Source organism: Pogona vitticeps, chromosome 1 (assembly GCF_051106095.1).
Source record: "Pogona vitticeps strain Pit_001003342236 chromosome 1, PviZW2.1, whole genome shotgun sequence".
NCBI classification, from domain to species: Eukaryota; Metazoa; Chordata; class Lepidosauria; order Squamata; family Agamidae; genus Pogona; species Pogona vitticeps.
Window position 1 is genome coordinate 174160854 of NC_135783.1, and position 20769 is coordinate 174181622.

A 20769-nucleotide genomic window follows, 5' to 3' on the forward strand; every position below is an offset into this window, starting at 1 on the left:
TCCTCTGGCCTCCCCTTCAAGAACATGTTCAGACCTTGAAAAAGTATTTGGGCTGCAACTCCCGGGATTCACCAGCTGTAACAACCAATGCTGACTGGGAATTGTGGTTCAAAAACAGTACTTTTTAAAAGGTCTGAATAGGTAAGGTAAGCATCCATCTAGGCCCCATTCATTTAATTCATCTATCTCTAAGTGGGTGGAGAGGGGTCACTGAGAAATTGAACCAAAGAGGCCTTTTCCAACTAATTTTTGAGATTCATAGAAGAACAATAAATCTCCTCATTTGCTCCTTGTCTGTTATGCAAGGACTCCTGACCCCGACCTAGAAAATGAGACAGAAACCAGCAGAAAGGTGATGAGAAGGGAAACAGAGACCTGTTGTGTGATTGTGTTGTATATTTTGCTCTGTGTATCTTTCTGTGGGCAACTGTGTATTACAGTCCTCAAGCTGTACAATCTTGCTTTTAAAGGACTGTTACAAATATGGAAAAGGATTCTCCATCTGTCTTGAATGAGACTGGATTCAAGAATATTCAGGATGTGATTGGCAGTCTGCTCTCTGCCCTGAAATGTTCAAAGCAAGGTGAGATCACTTAGTTTTGCCTGTCTTTTTTATCAGGTACCCAAATAGTAGCCAAAATCCATTTGTTATGCCTGCTAGCAAAACACCTTTGTAGTGGATCTCATTGGGAAATTGCTGCAAGTTTAGTGGTTAGCATAGTCATTTGTTGTTGCATATTGAATTCTATCCTACAGATCTGAAGTCTTGAGTATATCATTACTGTACTTAAATTTTCCTGCAGCCAATAGCAGTATATAACCCAGGCCTATATACATTTGGCCATATTCAGCATTTTAAATATCTACTGTGGCTATTCATGATCATTTGGGGGGGGGGAGAAACTTGTTACAAAATGTTGCAAAATACTTTTTTAGAAAGCACATCCATAATTTTCCAAATAGCTGGCTGGAGCAATAAGACTTCCAGCCAGTACCATGATGCCCTTCAAAAATTAACTTTTCCTGACTCTAAAATGTGCCACATCTGTTTTGATAATTCTGGCAAAGTGAAGGACCTGGAATAGGATTGTAATCAGACTTTTTATGGTGAGGGCTTAGAAGTAGTGCAAGCATTAATGAGACCAGAACATGCTGCAGACAACATCTAAAATGTATTGAAAACTATCATGTAGATTCTTAAGTTGTCATCCTAGACCAGGGTTCTCCAAACTATGGCCCATGGGCCACATCCGGTCTGCCTTACCTTTTTGTCCAGCCCAGGCATAGGAAGAGGAAGGAAGGGGAGCCCAAGCACTTGGGTCCTCCTTCCTTCCTCTTCCTATGGCTGACTGAGGGTAGGAAGAAGAGCAAAGCCTGACAGAAGTGATCCCCCACCCCTGTTGTCTTTGCAAAGACAGTGGGGTTGGGGGAATTGCTTGGGTCTCCCTTACCTCCTTCGGCCCTTGAAAATGTGTAAAATATATGATGCGGCCCTCATACTGAAACGTTTGGAGATCCCTGTCCAAGACTGACTCATACGGGAGTAAACTCCTCTGAAATAAATGAGACAAAGGCCAGAGACTGATACCTATAGGATTGTGCAGTTACATTCCTTGAACAAAGGCACCTGCCTTATTTGGACTTGCACCACTGGTCTAGCTAGTTCAGGACTGTCTGTTCCAAGTAGATGTGATGCTCCAAGATCTCTGGCAGGAATTTCTACCTGTTTGTAAGTCACTTGTCTGCCACTTTCCCACACCACCAAGAGATCGTACAACAACTAGAAAAAGATAATCCAAATGAAACAGCTACAGTCCACCAAAAAGCCTGTGCCAAAGAGAACAAAAAAATAGCATGGAACAGACAAACTAGCCAGTGAGACTGAAAGAAAAGCAAAACAACAGTACGGTGGGATTTTGAACCTCATGGGGAAGAAGTTGTGCATTTCTTTCAGTCACCCGTCTGATTTGACTATTATCATAAATAAACTTGAATGGTGATATTTTCACTTTTTTTTGCTTTAACTTGTTTATTTTTCTTTTCCAGATATGAATAACTCAGTAATGAATGACATTTGTGAGTTTGCTCTTTATTGGAAAACCAACCAGACCTTATTTGCTGACATGAAAGATGATTTAAAGTAAGATCACAGTCAGAGCCAAGGCTCTTTAGAGGGTGACATTTATGAATTTCCGAATGTTTATTTTTTATTCAGAGATGGGAGAAGGATAATAAAGAGGGACAGCTATGCAAAACTTGTACTGATTTCACTAGATCCACTGAGTATTAACACAGGACTTCCTGTATTGTTGTTGTTAACTGGCCTACACACCTATGACACATTTTAATTTTAAATAAAATAGGCATGAGTGAGAGCTAGTGTTTTAAGCAACAGCAAGAAAACAATTGCATGGATGTTGACTCAGAAATAAGTCCCATGATGTTAAGTGTGATTTACTTCCAGTCTGAATCCATGGCTGTATTTAAAAAAACCACTGAGGTATAATTTCATATTACAAGTGCCTCATTCGGTCCAGGTGTAAGGAAGGGGTACTCAGGAAAGTTTAAATTATATATGAAGGTCCAGGACTGTCATTTCTGTTTTAAGCTAACTATGGTTTATTGTTATAATAAACACTTGAGAATATGATTAGCTTTAACTGTAAATGAAAGAAACAAGGCAGTATCAGAAATTACTGTTGAAGATGACTTATTTCCCTTACGTTTAACTGTAGCTGAGAAGCTCCATATGTTTAGACTTAATGACAAAAGATGATTTGTTGAAAAGGGAAGCAAATATTCCTCCCATAGCTGTCCTAGAGGAAAGAGAGAAAAGGAGACGCTCAGAAGCCTCAGGCTGTAGCCTAGTATTGTGTTGTGTCTAAACCAGGGGTCTCAAACTCAATTTACCTGGGGGCCGCTGGAGGCAGAGCCTGGGTGAGGCTGGGCCGCATCAGATTTTCCACCAAGCAGAGCAAGAGCCCGAGGAAGCCGCCCAGGAGTTTCCTTAGCCCGGCTAGGGCTCCAAGGAGGAGGAGGGATGCATGAGCCCTCATCACCGGCCAGACTGGTGCTGGGAGTGCCAAGAGAGAGAGAGAGCCAGAGAGCCGCTTCCCTGGAAGAGGCAGTGGCAGCGGTGACTGCTGTTGGTGGCTTGGAGGTGCTCTTTGAGGACAGTCCGGGAGCGAGCTCCGCTCTCAGGCATCACTCAGCGGCCGCTCAGGCGCTTGATTGTACCCTGGGGTTGGCTGGCAGGCTGCAGTTCTGGATGGAGGGTGCAAGAGGCACTGTCTTGGGAGAGAGCTGCCAAGTGAGGCGAAGCTTTTTTTGATTCTTGACAGCAGAGGACTCGTGGGCGCTTCAGGGGAGGGCAGGCAAGGCAGGGGCCACAAACTATTGTCCAGCAGGCCGCAAGTGGCCCCCGGGCCGCATGTTTGAGACCCCTGGTCTAAACCCAACCAGGGTACAATCAGACAGCACTTTGTCTCATGTTTTGGACCACTTTGGAAATGGACTGGTTCATCCCATTATCCAGGGACCACATGATGCACAGGCTGACCCTTATTCATGCCTACCTACATCTTTTTGGGTCCCAAGCAGGGGCTATTGTTTTTTTCAGTGTGGGTAGAATCACTCTGGCTTAGTTTGGTTTCCAGCATGTGTGACTGCTGGGACTGAACTGAAGCAGTACTGGCAGGTATTTCCCCTAGCAGTCCAGTGCTGTGTCATTTAGGTGGCAAGTCAATGAAGTGATCAGTCACTTACCTATCTATATAATATATATTATCTGGAGGTTTAGGGGATCCAGCTCTCTCCTGCTTCCTGCAGAGAGGGTGACAAGACAGGATGTGGAGGGCAATTTTCTTTTCTTTTACCTATTTTTTTTTTTTTACAATCCAGCATTATTTCACTTTGGTGGCAAACCAATGAAGTGCTATGTCTCAATAAATAAATAAATAAATAAATAAATAAATAAATAAATAAATAAATACAGAAGAGAGGGGTTCTCTCTCTCCCCCCCCCCTCTTTCTTTACAGTCCAATGCTGTTCCACTTCAATGGTAAACCAGTGAAATGATATGCCACTTACTGACAGAAGAAAAAAATCTGGCTTTTCTCTGCTTGCCACAGAGGGGGAGACAAGAGAGGATGCAAGGGCATGGAGACTGCAAGGGGCGGGGGGAGAATGGTCTAAACAGAGTCATTTTGAGGGGTGGTGTGGCTTCCTGTCCCGACACCACTCCATCCCTCTGGGTAGATGCAAAGAGAATTCTAAATCTCAGACTGCATTTTCACATGACCCTGTTTAACCTAATCCAGTCCGGGATAATTTCACTGTCTAGTGACACTTTCAGTGTGATTCTCATCAAAATATACCAAAATAAAATCTGGTAAGCAGGCAGATATATTTTGAATCCTTGTCTTCACTGGCGATGAAAACAAAGATTATGACAAAAATATTTCTTGGTCATTTCCACCTCCTTAAGATAAATGATGCATTGATAAATACATGGCCTAAAATAAATATTATCTTTCCACAGAATTAAGTGAGCCTAAGATACATTGTCCAGAATCCCATCATCAGCTATGGACTTCAATCTTTAATCTTCAATCTTTAATTCAAACTGCCCTATTCCACTTATTTTCAGGTTCTGAAGCTGCCTAGAAATCTCTTACACACTGGAAAATCCTTTGGGAGCCTCAGAATAGCCTTGAGCTGGCGAGACTTTAGCATTTGAAAATTCCTGCCGGTCCTGATTTCAGGGGCAGGACCATTAGCAGTACTTCTCTGATATTAAAGCACACCCTCCATAGCTCTCAAAGGTTTCACAGGTTGAAAGGGATACCCGGGGATGAATTAAGTCCATGGCTGATGACATCACCAGCCTTTACCCATGTATAGTATTACAATAGGATTCAAACCAATCAGAAGAGCCTTCCTATTATTAAAACAACAAAGTGATTTTGTTGTTCTTTTAAGAATTAAACAACTAAGAATTAAACAACTAAAATCCATGAAAACTTATGCCAAGGACTGGAAAGTAAAGACCTCCAGATCTTGTTGGACTCCACTTCCCATTATCTCTGACCGTTGGCCATGCTGAGGGGAGCTGTTATCCCACAAATTTTGCAGCACCATAGTTTACCTACCTAATGGCATAGTACTCTGACTAAGGCAGCACAAGATGCTTTGTTAGTTTGGTTGTGATGAATTAACATGGCTCTTTCCTTGCAAATTTTCAATTTCCATTTGTTTGTGTTTTTTTGTTGTTGTTTTTGTTTTGTTTTTATTTTAGAAAAATATCTGCCGACTTTAAGAATGAAGACTTGGTTGCTGTAATGAGTCGTCTCTTGAACAACTTAGAAAGAATGGAGAAGTCTATACTGCTTTTCAAAGGTTTACAGGAGAAATTTAAAAACCTACAGCTACTCAAGCAATATGAAAACAGAACTATACTGAGATGGGCTGAAGTTCTGCGATGGGAAACAGAGAATGGCAGAGACAATAAGTTAAGAGAGTTGTTGAATAAGGAAGAAATCAGCAATCTTACATCTATGCTGCTTCAGAATGGCTCCAGTGCATTGCCTCTATTTCACATAATGTCCTATTTGAAAGAAAGCCAGAACTTCGTTAGATATTTTTTGGATTTAACATTTTTAAATAAGGCTAATCCTAAAGCCTCAAATGTATGGCAAACCATTAAAATGCTAACATCTCACAGATTTCCTTCCATGTCTGAAGAGACTGAAAAGTACTTAATATCAATGCAAGAAGTGTCATCACTGTTTGCAAATTCTCTGCTTAAACCTACGACAATTGAGAACTTTCCTGAGAAGATCCTGACACTCCAGAACATTTTTGGTATCATTGCAAAGGCCAACAGAAGTCATAATTACCTGCTGATCTCTTTCTTCACGGACTTGATGCAGAAAATCCAAGATTCCATTCATGAATCTCAGTGGAACGAATTCAATACCTATTGGCATATTGGTGAAAAGCTCAGGTCTGCAAAATGGAATGATACAGACATCTTTATCTATCAGCAGGTTTTAGATATTCTGCACAACAGCCTGTACAATCATCGCCATGGTTCAAAGCTTCCTTTGAAAATGGAACTTGAGCAACTGACACAATATGTGAACCATCTGCTGGAGAAGTATGGAGATGAAAGCATCAGTGGGACAAATGTCTCAGTAGTTTTAGATACCATCTTGAAAACTCTACATGTGTTAGAGGACCTGGAGGAAAAGTACCTCAGTGAATTAGTTTCTGTTAATCCACTAATGAATACTAATAATGAAACTGTCCAAAGGTTGTTTCAGATATTCAAGGAAGGAATGGATATACTTTCTGATCCCAGGTTGACTGAAGCAACTAGTATAAAAAAAATTGATGCCCTCTTTAGTTTTTCTCACTTGTTGCTTTTGCAGGACTTTTATAGGTCTCCGGAGTGGCATAATTCTTCAGCAGAAGCAAAAACATTCGAACTGTTGTACTTAACATTGGCCTCTTTCCTAAGGGAAGATATCCAGGCTAGTGACAGACTGCCAAACTGCACTGTCAAGGACTTGCATCTCATTGCTATTGAAGTGTTGTTGACGAATGCCACGCTGAAGGATGCATTAAAAGAAAGCAACTGCAGCTTCCTTTTTACTTCCATGGACTTCAAAAACCAAACAGCCCACCATCATACATTTACTGAATTGTTTGAAGTTGCAGTGAGAAATTTTAAATCTATGCCAGCTTTTGACACACTTCATAAAAATAAAAGGAAATCCCTTTCCAGAAAATTTCAGTGCCTCGTCCAGTCATTACAACTTTCATCAGGATTTCTCTCAAAATTGAATGGCTTCCATAACTACAAGAACCCCTGGATACAAAGAATGCATAAAAGCCTAACAGCCATCTCTAATGAGCTCTCCCAAAGTAATATGACCTGCCAACTACCATTGTTTGGCAGTACGGATGTTAAAAATTACTCTTCTGCTTTATACATTTTGACTCATTTTCTGCTGAATGAAACAGAAGCTAACGCACGAAATGTATCTGGCAGTCCCTCAGTCTGGAATCAAGCACTTCTGTCTTTCATTTCGCTCCACAATGAACCCCGTGTGAATGCCACTGTATCACAGATATTAGAACTGAGCAAAAATGCAGTCAAGCAGTCACAGTGGAAAAATTTCTCAATGGTCTTGAGTAAAGTTGCAGACATCCTGAGCTCCAGTCAGAACGTGACAAATACAGAGCAGTATGTTCAATTACTGGAAATGACCAGAAAAGCTCTTGTTCTTCTTGTAACAGGGTTAGTTCATGATAAGACAGAAACATATCAGTACCTGGAAACCCTACTCTGGGGAATGAATCCTTCCTATGTAGAAGAGATACTTGGGCTGCTATCCTCTGACATGGATTATAAAACCTATTTTGAAAACTTATTTCATACTTTTTCCCCACCCATTGATGTCCTTACCCAAAGCCTTTTCTACATGAATCCTCATTGGGAAGAAACCAAAGAAGCTTTAAAATTAACCACAATGGTTTGGAATGAATTGTTTTTAAATACAATTGATTTCAAATTAGTAAGACTATGGGAAACTATCCAAAAAGTGATAGCTATTTCACTTCCCCTTCTTCCTGAGAGAATATTGGGGGATTTGAATTCAACACAGCAAGTCCCACTGAAGTTTTTAAATTTTGGACTTAAATCTAGAACAGCCAAAGACATTTTTGAGCAGCTTTCAGGGCTTCAGAATGATTACCATAAAACTGAAGAAGTAAACAGCACTGATAACTATCCTTTGGCAATTTATCTTTCAGGAATAATGCAGATAATCAAAAATAACACAAGTGAATCCCGGTGGAATGAGTCAAGTTCTCTTAGCCATATTCGTGAACAGCTAAGCTTCTTGAAGTTGAATGGCACAAAGTTATATATGTACATAAATAAAACAAATATGCTACCTAAACTTTTATCTTCATGGGTTAATGACTCGAGTTCTAATTTCAGTCTAGAATGGGAAAAGTTTAGTAGAGTTTTATACTATCTGCTGCAAGAATATGTTGAAGAAGCTTTACAAATGCATCCCTCAGATGTATTTAATGCTCTCATCAGGAGCCTGATAAGTAAGGACAACTTGGAGCTTCACTTTAACATCAGCAAATTAGAAACATCACCTCCCTTGCCTAATGACAACACGAACATCACCAAGAGGATAAGCAATGTGTGGATGCAAGGGGCAACCATTCTTTCCCTCCACAGTTTGAAAGAAGAAACTGATAAGGAAAAAATTGCCACCCTGTATGGCTATTCACGCTTCCTGTATCCAAAGGAGTTTGACTTCCTGTTACAGCTGAGTAGTTCAGCAGAAAGAGAGATCATGGATATCTTGCATTTATCTCTCAGTCCCTTTTTAGATATTAGCAACCAAAGAGCTGAAAAGCCACAGAACTGCAGCATCGAAGATATAATTCACATAATTCTTCAGATGTTGTTTAAAAATGCCACCATCCAAGTGGCTTTGAAACAAAGCCATTGTGAAACACTTTTCACTTCCAGGGATACAGGAAACAGAGCAATGTCCAATCAGACTTTTACTGAGTGGTTTCAGTTCTCAATAAGAAAGATTGACCAGACTTCAGAATTATCAGATCTTTATAAGAACAATCCTGAACAATTTTCGAGTGCACTGTTGTGCATAGTCCAGTCAGTGCACTTCTCATCAGCCTTACTTTCAAAAATGGACATTCTGTTCAGGTATAAAAATCCTTGGATACACAGAATGTACATGGCTCTTGCCATAGTTTGTAAAGAATTACCACCAAGTAATACAACTTGCTTCATCCCAAGGTTTGATGACAAAAATATTCTAGCTGATGATAGCCTTTTGAATGTGGTCCCTCCTTTCTTTACCAATGAAGCAAAATCTTATTTGCAATATTTCACTGACAGTTCTACTGACGGGAATAATTTGTCAGTGTTCTTCAGGTTACTGAGGAACGCTTTTCATCTTGGCGTTCCTACAAATGAAACTGTCCAGTTGGCCAAGGAAGCTCTCTTCAGCCAGGCCGGATGGAATGTTTTTGCTCAAGTCTGGAACATGGTCTCCGAATGGAACTTTACAGAGACTGAATCCTTACAATTTGGCAAAAAACTAATAGAAAGAGCTTTGTCTCACAACATGTCAGCTCCAGAAATTCCTGATGCTAGTGCTTATATTTTTAAAAATATTGTGTCTTTGGATTTGCTGAAGGAGCTAAAAGCAGTTTTGGATAAACAAATTATTTCGGAGAGAAGCAGTTCCCCATACGGATTTGATCCTATTATGTATCCCTTTGCCGTTGCTGCTGAAACACTTTTGGATAAGGCTCTGCTTTCAAATGAATGGGGACAAATCCAGTCTTTAAATAGTGTGGTTGCACGGTAAGACATTGTTTTCATAATTAGTGAAAAATGTGTGCGAAGTTTAAAATAATTGCAGAACTGATCATTGTTGTTAATTTTATTTCAATACTGCTGCAAGTGGTATAAAAAGCAATATACTAAAAGCTACAGCGTTCAGCTTGATTCAAAAACATCTGTTAGGCAGAGGCAGGAAAAGAGCAGAACCTCCAGGTATAACTAACCGGAGTTCAAAGTCCCCATGCAGTTGCCAAAGTTTCTTCCCAGGCTGCCAGTAGAGAAAGGATCATGATTCAACAGGTGGTGGCCCATTTCACTTTTGCATCAAAGAATCTTTTCCCTTCCTTGAGCCTAGGAAAAAATTTTCAGTAGCCTCCATGTCTTTGGCTAGAAGAAAATAATTAAATAAAAATGGGAAGGGAGGAAGGAAGGAATTGATATGTATGGGTGCTCAGCTTGTTAACTAGATCTGTCTTGTTGCAGTGTCATTGACCTCACTGGTGGGTTTTTATGATCCCAGTGAAAAGTTCAGAAGAGACGGTTAAGTTATAAATGAAGTCCCCTTTCTGGGAAATCTGTTTAACCATGTTTGAATTCTCAGAAATATGACTGTAAATCTGTATTTAAATCTCCATTTATTTTACCCTAGTCAATTCAAGTCAGTTTATTTAGAAATTAGGAGAGTGGCTATTGGTAAAGCTGCCAAAAAAAAACCTTTACTACCTTAACAGAAACCTTGGATAAATGGCTTGAATTAATTCCAGTGGTTCCAATTATAAGTGGCAATTGAATTCTATACTAGGATTTCCACTACAAGCCATTCTGTGATGTATGTTGTTTCACATAAAGAAGCTGACCTGCTCTGTTTTTGTTTGTTTCAAGATTCCTGTTTTCAGAATTTGAGAATATTTTCATAATGATGTCACCTGATAATGGCTTCCGAGCATACTTGGCTTGTATAATGAATGCAACCGAAGAGCTTGATAGTGATTTGCCAGGTAATGTATGTTTTGATAATGGCATACTTTGTAGTTGTTCCTGAAACATTCCCCAGGGTACATCTTAAGAGTTAGAGGGCAGCCAAATGTGTTCTGGATATGCTGGCAGTCGTATATTCTTGGGCAGGAGCCACGCAGTTGTAATCAATAGGAGTTTCCCCCATGTGTACCTCCCAAGCGTTTAGGAAATGGCTTACCTGCCACTCACACTTTATGTGCTTATACAGTGGAAAAGGCTCTTGTAAGTCCAGTACAGCTGGAGGGCTAATGCGATTTCTCCCCGGAGTGTAAAACTTGCTGGCTTTTGCCTTTTTTAAATATATATATAGAATCGAAGGTCCTTGAATATCTTTTATTCAGATAATTTTATATATATATATATATATTATATATATAAAATCATCTGAATAAAAGATATTCAAGGACCTTCGATTCTATTGGTTTTAGAATTTGGTATATTAAAAAAATTAAAGAAAATAAAGTTTCTTTAGCTCATACAAATTCATTCACTGGTAAAAAAAAAAAAACCACAAAGCAAAGTGTGCTGTGTATATACTGTCCCACAGTGCTTAAAGCACTCTCTGGGCAGTTTACAACTTAATTTATGCAGGCTGCACATTTGCAGTTGGGTACTTATTTTACTGTCCTCAGAAGGATAGCAGGCAGAGTCAACCTTGAGCCAGCTGCCTGGGATTGAACCCTAGGTTGTGGGCGCAGTTTTGGCTGCAGTACAGCGGTTTAATCACTGCACTATGAGGTTCTTCTGGAGTTTTAGATATAAGTATTTTATTGTGAGAAATATTTTATTCCACAAATGGTCCATCCGAAAGCCATCCTGCTAGGCTGAGTCCTAGAAAGAACTAACTGAAGAGTGTCTTTATTTCTTTATCTTTTAGTTAGCTTTGGAAAGTCATTAAGGTAATTGATAAAAATCAGAAGTGCACAGCAATTTTTTTTTTCATCTTAACATCTTTGACTCAAAACATAGAAAGTATTAACAGGGAAGGGGGCACCTCTGAGCATGTAAGGTGTGCATCCATCTCAGTGCTGACTAACTTGACCCTGTGTGTCTGGGACTGGGGTCAGGGGCAAGATTTCCAGATCAGTATGAATGGCTTCTATTCAGATTTGATTCTGTCACCTTAGCTTTTGAGGGCTGACTCCTGTGACAGTGACATGCATCCCTCCATTTTGTTTCACCAAATGGAGTTACAGAGGTATGTTTTAGAAAAGAGAATGGCCTTTAGGTTTAATTTTTTCACTTCCATCTACTCAGTCTCGTTCTTTCCCTAACTACATTTCCATCTGTAAGAAAATGAAAAGGTACCTGCTTTTATACGTTAGTCCTTTGTGATTCATTTGGACAGGAATTTGTAATAACATCTATTTAAATAGACTAATGAACAGGTAATTGTTCTTCTTCACAGAACATTCTACTCTTCCTCCAGACATGGTGCAATTGAAAAGAGTTCTCTTAACCCCCCATGCTACTGACAAGAGCTATTCATCAGTTCCAGACATCCTGATATTAAAAGTAAGTAGCCTCTTGATACTAACAGGTGCAGACAGGAAGCCCAAGTGCACATATTAGGTAGTGGGTTTGCTGCACATGCATGCGCACACACACACACACACACACACACACGCACACACACACATTGCAATAGAGACTCACTCCAAGCCTAGGGAAAAACCATTCTTGAGTCTCTGTTGCACAGCCCATAGATAGAACATGAAATGCCACCCTCCCCCTAAAACTGGAACAATATTCCTGTCCCCTTGTGTTTGCTAGCTTCCCTTCCTCATGGCTTATCATTCGCTGATAAATAATCTCTGTACCTCTCTTGTATGTAAAGCTAATTCGCCTCCGAAACTTGACATCACTCCTTTGTGACCACGAGAGCATTCGGTCATTGCAGCAAACCTGCCAGCTTCCTGACATTAGCTTTACGGAGCTATGCAGTCAAAGTGAGTTCCACAAGAAACTTCTTCATGCCGTAGAACTAAGTGGTCGTGCTGTGACCAGCTCCATTAAACCTAGATGTGTCTCTGAAGAAATTCGGGAAATAGTCATTGGGGATCCCCAAAAAATTCACCAACAGATTAACTGGTAAGACTTTCTTCAACATACTCTCTGTGTTTTTCATACTGAAGGAAGAAATAACAAGTATTTTTTTTCTTTTCCCTAAAAAAACAAAAGGTTACAAGAAAATGTGCCACAGCTTACATATCTTCGGGATATACCCAAGTATATAGCTTCTCTGAATTCCATAATGAACTTCACCAAAAATATGACATATTCCAGAAAGCAAGGTAATTTCTGCACTTCAAAAAGTTATTACAAGTTTTCACCTCAGTCTTTTGGAAAAAAAAAACTCAGATGGAAATGTAGATTGAACTATTTCCAGTTTGCTTTTAATATGCTAAAATCCAGAGGAACAAACATATTAGTTAGCTATAGGCAACACAAAGAAAAGTCTGCTGGCATCTTAAAGGCTAACCGTTTTATTGTGACAAGTTGAAGGGGTTGCTTTCAGGTGTATAAATGCTGCCAATCTGAGTTGTCAGATGTATACATAATGTCCAGAATTGAAATGAAAAATTATGCTGATTGTGAAACCCTCAGTGTCCTCCCTGGGCAGGGGGACATCATATGACCCTTCCAACACAGACATATGGGTGACACACATCAAATTCACCTGATAGGTCATGTATTGTGACTTTTATTTCAAAACCTTTTCACCTCCATTTCCTGAGGTCCAGGTCTTCCCAACAGAACCAACTGTGTCTGCCTAACTCACCCCATGCCTAATCAGTAGTTCTTCCCTGTAGAGGATAGAGTCTCTCCCCCTGCATTTGGTGGGTGATACTAGGAGAGAACTCCAAAAAGCCACAAGTTGTCCCAGCACAAGGAGCTGGGGTTTTTTCCTTTTCAACTTTGAACTCCATCCTCCTCACACAGAACTGCAATATGTTTGATGCAAGTTCCAGGTGCCTTCTCTGGATCTTGCCGCCTCTTCCCTGTATGCTGTGTGTGTAGTTCCTCTTCCAAGTCCTGCTCTTTAGCCCCCTCCCCTTGTATTCAGAGTATGCTGTCAATGACCATGTAATGTCATGAAGTCCCCCACAGAGAGGCTTGCTCTCCTGACCTGCTGTTCCTCACGTAATGGCTTCACTGGGTGCCAGTCATGAACCCATGTTCTCTTGTCAGCTAGAGTGACAGGAAGCGCAGTGATAGGCCCAAGCTGGTTGGCCTCACTGAAATTGTCACACAGATGTTAAGCCCATTGGCATAAATTTTAATTGTGAATTGCTGCAGGTTAAGAAAGTGAGCAAAGGCATTTGCTGTTGCATGTTGAGTCACGTGACTGTAAATGCTAAGATTTACACTGATGGACTTACATGGGGCTGTGTGAATAATATAGTTCTGACCAACATAACAAAAAGAATATAGAAAGAAAGATTAACAGTAGGCAATGGTGCGGCTAAAAATATTGTAAATAAAATAAATAAATAAATAAATAAATAAATAAATAAATAGGACTGTGATATATAAATACTGAAGCTGTTATTAATGACAGTACGCTGTTTCTAGTTTTGCTATATTCATTCAAATCCTCATTTAAACCCTTACTCTGGACAGAGTCCTTAAAAATGAAGTTCATCTTACTGATAGATTCTAATTTCTTGTCAAGAGCTCTAAGAAGTTACTTTTTTGGACTTTATCTTCCAGAACTATCTGGCTGGTCCAGCCACTGGCCAGGCAAATTCTGAGAAATTTGCCCACCCCCATGCCACAGGCAGCTCCCCCCCCAGCACCCACAGATGTTTGTAGTTGTTTTCTTTTTTAAAGGCTCAAGAAGTTCTGTTGTGCCCTCTGGGATGTGTTGAGGCACATTCATTATGTGACCCCCCACCAAAGAGGATTTTTCAAATTGTTTTATGTGGTTGTGGTTGTTTGTGGGGTAACAGTAGATGTGGCCCTCCAAAGTCAAAAGATGAGCACGTGCAACTTCAGAGCTCTGGAGAATGCCCACTCTTAGCTTACATGGTGCTAGAAGGGCATTATTGAAAGATTAGGACATATATCACATTGGAGAATTAGCTAATAAATTAGCTCCTTCTGGATGGATAATGGTATTATCCAGTTCTCTAATCCTGTTGTAGTTATAGATTTCCTCTCGGGAAATACTATTATGGACTAATAACATCAGCTGCATCACCAGGGACCTACTCACCTGCTCATCATATTAACAGCAGCCACGCCATCAGGAAGGGGAAAGTAAAATACTGTTTGCAGTAAAACACAGAGTTAGTAATAAGTGTATTGCTAATAACTAGGACTGAAATTGTCTTTAAATGGAAAACTGATTTGCTTGTTTTTTTTATTATTATTTTTTTAAGCAAGGATTGAATCAAATGAAATATTTGTTCAATGCAAAACGTTCTTTTAATAAGATTTAGATACAAGATTAAAATTGGAAATTTATATGCACCTGGTATTTTTTCTTAGCTTCTGTGACACAAGAGACGGACAGCATGTAGTAGGTGAGAGGTCACCGCTTAGGGTTTATATAATTTATGTGTTTATTAATGTATGCATATGGAAAACATCTAAGTAAGGAAAAAAGACAAGAAAATCATCCTCGTCTGAATACCAAACAGCCTTAAAATGATACCGCAGCCTCAGATCTCTCAGTACAGGAATACAAAATAATTGCCAACCTGGGAATGGAGTTCTTCTGCATTTAAATGCACCACATGGTGACACTCTTGAGGCATTTTTTTCTCTCTCATTATTCGGAAAGCCTAATGTAAGTTCTCTGTGTAAGCAGCATGAAGTCTGGAGCAAAATATGATTTTTTAAATATTTGTTTTGTGGTGTTTTAAAGACATGCTAATGGATCTGTTCAGAAACGTTGATGACCTCCGGAATGATCTCAGAAATTTGATTGGAATGTCATCAGAGAGTATCAATGCTTTGATGGAAATGCCTCTTCCAGAAAACAGAACCCAGGCAAGTTTATTAGGAATGCTACCAAATATTAACTTACTTTTCATAGCAAGGGCTTAACGTACACATGCATGTATGGTCCCATACATGCATACGTGGCTGTGTCTGCAAACTGTGGTGGGAAATACATGACTGACATCAATTAGTAGCTCACATTTCTTATTCATTTTTCCATCTATAAAGTAGGGGCCTCTGTAGTGTAGTGTCGCCCCTTTAGCTTACAGTGCATCTTGTCAGAGATTACAAACGGATTTTAATAGTATGACATAATGTCCAGGAGAATAAAATATAATAGTAATAGAGGAAAAAGTCTTCATATATCAGCTGCTTCTAATACAGGGATCATTGTTGAGGGGAAGGCTTGTTAAAGCACAAACTGGCTACATAGCACAGTATTGCCTTAAAAAAAAAACAAAGTAGAATTTTCTAGAATGTTTCCCATAACCTTTAGATCTCCTGGACAAGGCTCCACCTGGACCATCTGGAAGTCTTTTAATAGATTTTGAATCAAAGTAGGAAGATCAAAGAATAATCAAGTAAAAGGGATGACTTGTGTACAGGGCAATTTTTCTGTTACTGTGGAGAAATTCAATTGATGCAGTACTTATGTGCATGCAGTTTATGACCCACCACATGTAGAAAAGAAGATCTAGGAAATGGCTGAGATAATGCTACTGAAGCAGCTCATTTCTATTAAAAATAGTCAAGGTATTTTAACATTTTGGTTTGTTTTAAATTTTACCTTTATTTCATATATGTCCATAATTTTAAATTGTGCAATGCTGTGACACAAATAAAGAAAAATTGTCCATATCAGTTTTTATAAAGTGCCCATCTGTATGAAATAAGGTGATCAAAATCCTATCTGCTCCTTAAAGATAATATCGGGTAATGGTTAGACATTTGCTCACTCATTTTAGCTTTGCAGGGTTTTGGAATCAGGTTAGGCAAATGTCTGAATCAGTGAACAAAATCTGCTTTTTATGGAATAAAACCAGTATAGATATATGTCTCATATGAGACAGAGCCTCTCACAGACTGCTTTCAACTCGTAAAAGCTATTTTTAAAGTCTCTCTGCATGATACAAGTTCTAGCAATTTGATTTTACTAGAACTGCCCAAAGGGATTATGGGATTGTAATTTGGTTTCTGTTCTAGTTCAGAAACTGTACACTGACATGATATCAAATGTGCATAACTGGTGTGCTTGCGTGCAACATGTTAGAAATCTCCCAATATATTGGTTATTGTGTGGAAAATGACATCTTGTTCTCTGTGCTCCACTTTGCAAGTTGGCCCAGGGCAAAATTTTAAACGAGAAAAAGAGGGAGCTGCTTAATTTATCCCCATTAGAGAGAACTGTCTACTTAACAACCTGTTATCCTTCTGTGTCAATACAGCTGATTTTTCAGGTGCTGCAACTGGAGTCTTGTGATACCGATGCTAATGATGCTAAGCTGGAACTTGTGACACAGCAGTTCTGTCACCTGTCACTTGCAGAAAGGGCCCACAAGTCTTATCTTTTGGGGGTCACCTTTCTTCATTACCTCGATGTATACAACTTCATATATAAGGTTTGTCTCATCTATTGTGTTACTTGTGTTATATACGGTTTCTCATCCGGACATCATTATCTCAAAGGTATTTTTTAAATGAGAAACAATATTTGAAAGAATTCTTATGGTTAGGCATTGCTCAACAACATCATGTTACGTTGACTGCTGTTTAACCACCTGCAGAGCTCCTGTTGTACATATATTTGAAGATGCAGCCTTTTGTAGGAGATTCTTTATCTGTAGGAGATAAATAGTTTTATAGATTTTTTTTTAAATGGTAATAATTAACTCCATTAGAGTTGTAAACTGAATACTTCTTTACAAAATTAAAATAAATTGAATATAGAATATTTCTTCTGCTATATCATCACATCCTATGAATGACAAGATGGATCTAATGGAGAGGGGTGGGTCCAGAGCCTGGAAAAGTTATCTTTTTGGACTACAGCTCCAAGAATCCCCCAGTCAGCTTGGCCACCGTAAAACATACACTCGCACACAACTTGTTCAAGCTCTCGTTAAGTCAGATTGGATAAAAGAAGTGCTCAAGTCAGCTTGTTCTGGCCCTGTGTCTTCAGATTATCTCATTGCTTGAAAGATCTCAACAAGAAGGGGAGACCTGCCCAAACATGGGTGCTAGACCCTGATGCTCAACTTTATGCCTTTCCAGGGCAGTAGACCCGCCGTGTAACTGAAGGTTTAGAGGCTTAACATCTTCAGGCAGGATCTCTGATTTGAGGAAGGATTGCTTATAGGGCAAGGCTGGAGCTAGGGATGGCAGCATGCAGATCAGGGGACAGATCCTGGTTGAGACTAGTGCAGCAAACATTTTCATTGGGCTAAGTAGAGTACAGTGGGGTCTCTACTTAAGAACGTCCCTACTTAAGAACAATTCCACTTAAGAACAGCTCCAATTGCTAAATTTTGCTTCTACTTGAGAACAAAAATTCAAGATAAGAACAGGGAAAAAAACCTTTCCTGCTCTTTTTTTAACCTTAGGTCATCTTAGGTTAAAAAAAGTTCTCCCCCTAGTGGTAGAGTACGTATTAACCAGCTTTGCATTAGTTCCTATGGGAACTAATGCTTCAATGTACGAACGCACCTCTACATAACAAAAAAACAACCAGAACAGATTAATTGGCTTTCAGTCCATTGCTTCAAAATTAGCTTCGTCAGAAGTGCTTTTAACACTGTTCCCTGACCTAAGGGGAAAAAAAGAGAAAAAATATCCCCCTCTAGTGGTAGAGGGCGGAATAGCAGCTTCCCATTAGTTTCTATGGACGGAAAAGAGCAGATACAGATTAAATGGTTTTCAATGCATTCCTATGGGAAATGCAGATTCTACATAAGAACTTTTCCACTTGAGAACCACCTTCCAATATGGATTAAGTTCTTAAGTAGAGACCCCACTGTACCGCTTATTTCCTGTGATTCTGTTCTCGCACTTTGAGATTTTACTGGACCCTGGGAGGGGGAGGAAGTTATGAAAGAAAGAGAAGTCTTGTCCCTTTCAGAATATCATACCAAAATCACGAAGTCTGGCGCATCTCCACAATAGTTCATTAGCAGCAAATGCAGAGCCTGAGGTGCAGTTAGACCCACGGATCAGTGACACCCAGGGGGAAGTTCAGATTATTGACAGGGCCTTCCATCTGTAAGTATGCTGTGATTCGCCTCTATATCTTGTCCTCTGCATTGTTCTCAGAAGAAGAGTGCAGATGGTCATCCACAGGCATTAAAGACTGCTGGAATTATTAACAGGAACAATAACTCTCACAGGGGAAAGGTTATATTCCCTGGCCTCAGAGCAGATATTGCCTTGAAAAATGTACAATACTTTCCTTCCCAAAGCTGTTGGAATACAGAAACCTCTTTCCCTTCGTTGTCTCAGAAAGACATATTTATCTTCAAAACTGTACTGCACTGCTTTAAAGCAGAGGTGAAGTCCTGGAAATTTGTGACCAGTGTTCAACTGGAATGTTATAGAAATTATCTTATTCCCGCAGTTTTAATCTTATAACATCATTCTAGTGAATCCTGGCAAAGTTAAGTGTTTTAAAGTTAATTTAAATAGGTGTGTGATGCTCCTATTGGAATAAATGGGATTTAATGGTTTCTGGTTTCATTGTGCCCTGCCTAAGTAATCACATTTGGTCCTACTGTTTGTCATATTCACCATACGCCAGGTGCTTTTACCGAAGGAGGCACAAACATCTCTGGATAAGATACTGGGTCTCCTCAAAGAGTTGGAAAGCTTCAGGAAGCAGATTGCCTCTGACATCCGACCAGTTTTAGATGCAATTCATTCCCTCAAAAAACTGCGGCAGTCCAGAAATGCACCACTTTCTAAGGTATGTTTTACTTGTCAGCCATCAAGACAAGAATTCCTTCCATATTGTTATATTTAAAACTGACTACTTGTCACCTTTAGTAACATGAATGAAAATAAAACAAAATGTGTGTCATATCTAGAAAGATGACTAGCTTCACCATATATTATGAGGAGCATTCCAGAAAGGATAAGTATTTTAATAAAACATTTAAATGAATAAAAAAAAATAATGCCTTGCCTATATATCATTAGTTTACCTTTATTATGGCTTCATAGGTATAATAAAAGTGAGCAGTACTTGGCTGTGGAAATATGGGCAAGATTTTAAAATATATTAACCTGTCTTCAGTACAACCATTTCTGTGTGGCTTCCAAATAGGATTGTAGAAAGAAATAGAAAATGATACTAGCAAAAGCATTTTTCAACAACATGTAGAAAGCTGTAATCCACTAGAACTCATGTAAAGAGCTGTCAGTGTTCTGAATTCAACGGAAAAGTAGAACTGTTTTAACCAGATATTTTAGGTCCTCAGAATCAGCACCTGGAGAATAGTTGAAGGGAAGGGGTTCTCCCGCTGATGCACCTTCACTCTGGTAGCCTTCCATCTGGTAGCTTCCCAGATTTCCTTAGAAGGTGGGGACATTCTGAGCTAAGCCTCTTATGTTGCTTTCTTAGGGGAAATTTAAGTCTTCTGATTTCCTAGTCCTTGTCTGTTTAATGCTGTTAGCCCCTTAAATCCAGCGCTGTGAATTGTGTTAAAAAGCAAAATGGCAGATTTTGTTGATTCTGGCAAAATATACACATCTTGAGCCCTATTCAGAAGTTCAGCCTGGGTGTACATTGGCCTCAAAGGATGGTTTGAGAGAGCCTTCTCAGTGTTTGCTCCCAGGCTTCAGACTGTGTTGCCCCAAGAAGCGAGGTTTGCTTCTTCCCTCTTGTCTTTCCATCTTCAGGCAAAGACTTTCTTTTTCAGACAAATGTTTAAGCAATAAGTGTATGTGGGGTTGGTGGGTCTCAGAAATACTAAATTTAGAGATTGTGAGATGTTTTTAGTTTTTGTACATCTTGTTTTTAATATTGACAAATGTTTAATTGTTTTTTTAATATAGCTTTTAATCTTATTTTTAAAAATGTTCCTCATTGTATAGTTTTAATTGTTGTGATCTGCCTTGGGGCCCCTCTGGGGATGCAAGCATACAGAGGCATAACATCATTGTGGAACAAAATCCAGAACAGAATAGAATCCATTTCATCCAGTCTCAGTCACATTCACATAACCCACCGTCCATTTTCTACCCCCCTAACTTTTCCCTTTTTCATGGCCTTTTTGGCTGTTAACCAATTAACGTTTTAGAGGTTGTACCACCTCTCTCCTGCCCTTATTTCCATGAAAGTCCAGGTGTTGTTTATCTCTTCTGTAACAAGCTTGGAATGTTGAGTCTTCAGGGGCCCCTTGATCTGGCCTTCA

The 20769-nt window shown here is 39.5% G+C and overlaps 1 protein-coding gene across 1 annotated transcript in view; it reads left to right on the forward strand.

Annotated features, from left to right (window-relative positions):
• Positions 1–20769, forward strand: part of ABCA12 (ATP binding cassette subfamily A member 12) — a 157251-nt gene that overhangs the window by 33026 nt on the left and 103456 nt on the right. The window contains exons 8-15 of the mRNA XM_072977676.2: positions 5297–9421; positions 10283–10398; positions 11826–11932; positions 12255–12508; positions 12599–12711; positions 15291–15415; positions 16813–16986; positions 19155–19319. Of these exons, the coding sequence (XP_072833777.2) occupies positions 5297–9421; positions 10283–10398; positions 11826–11932; positions 12255–12508; positions 12599–12711; positions 15291–15415; positions 16813–16986; positions 19155–19319 (5179 nt within the window). The remainder of the gene's footprint in view (positions 1–5296; positions 9422–10282; positions 10399–11825; positions 11933–12254; positions 12509–12598; positions 12712–15290; positions 15416–16812; positions 16987–19154; positions 19320–20769) is intronic.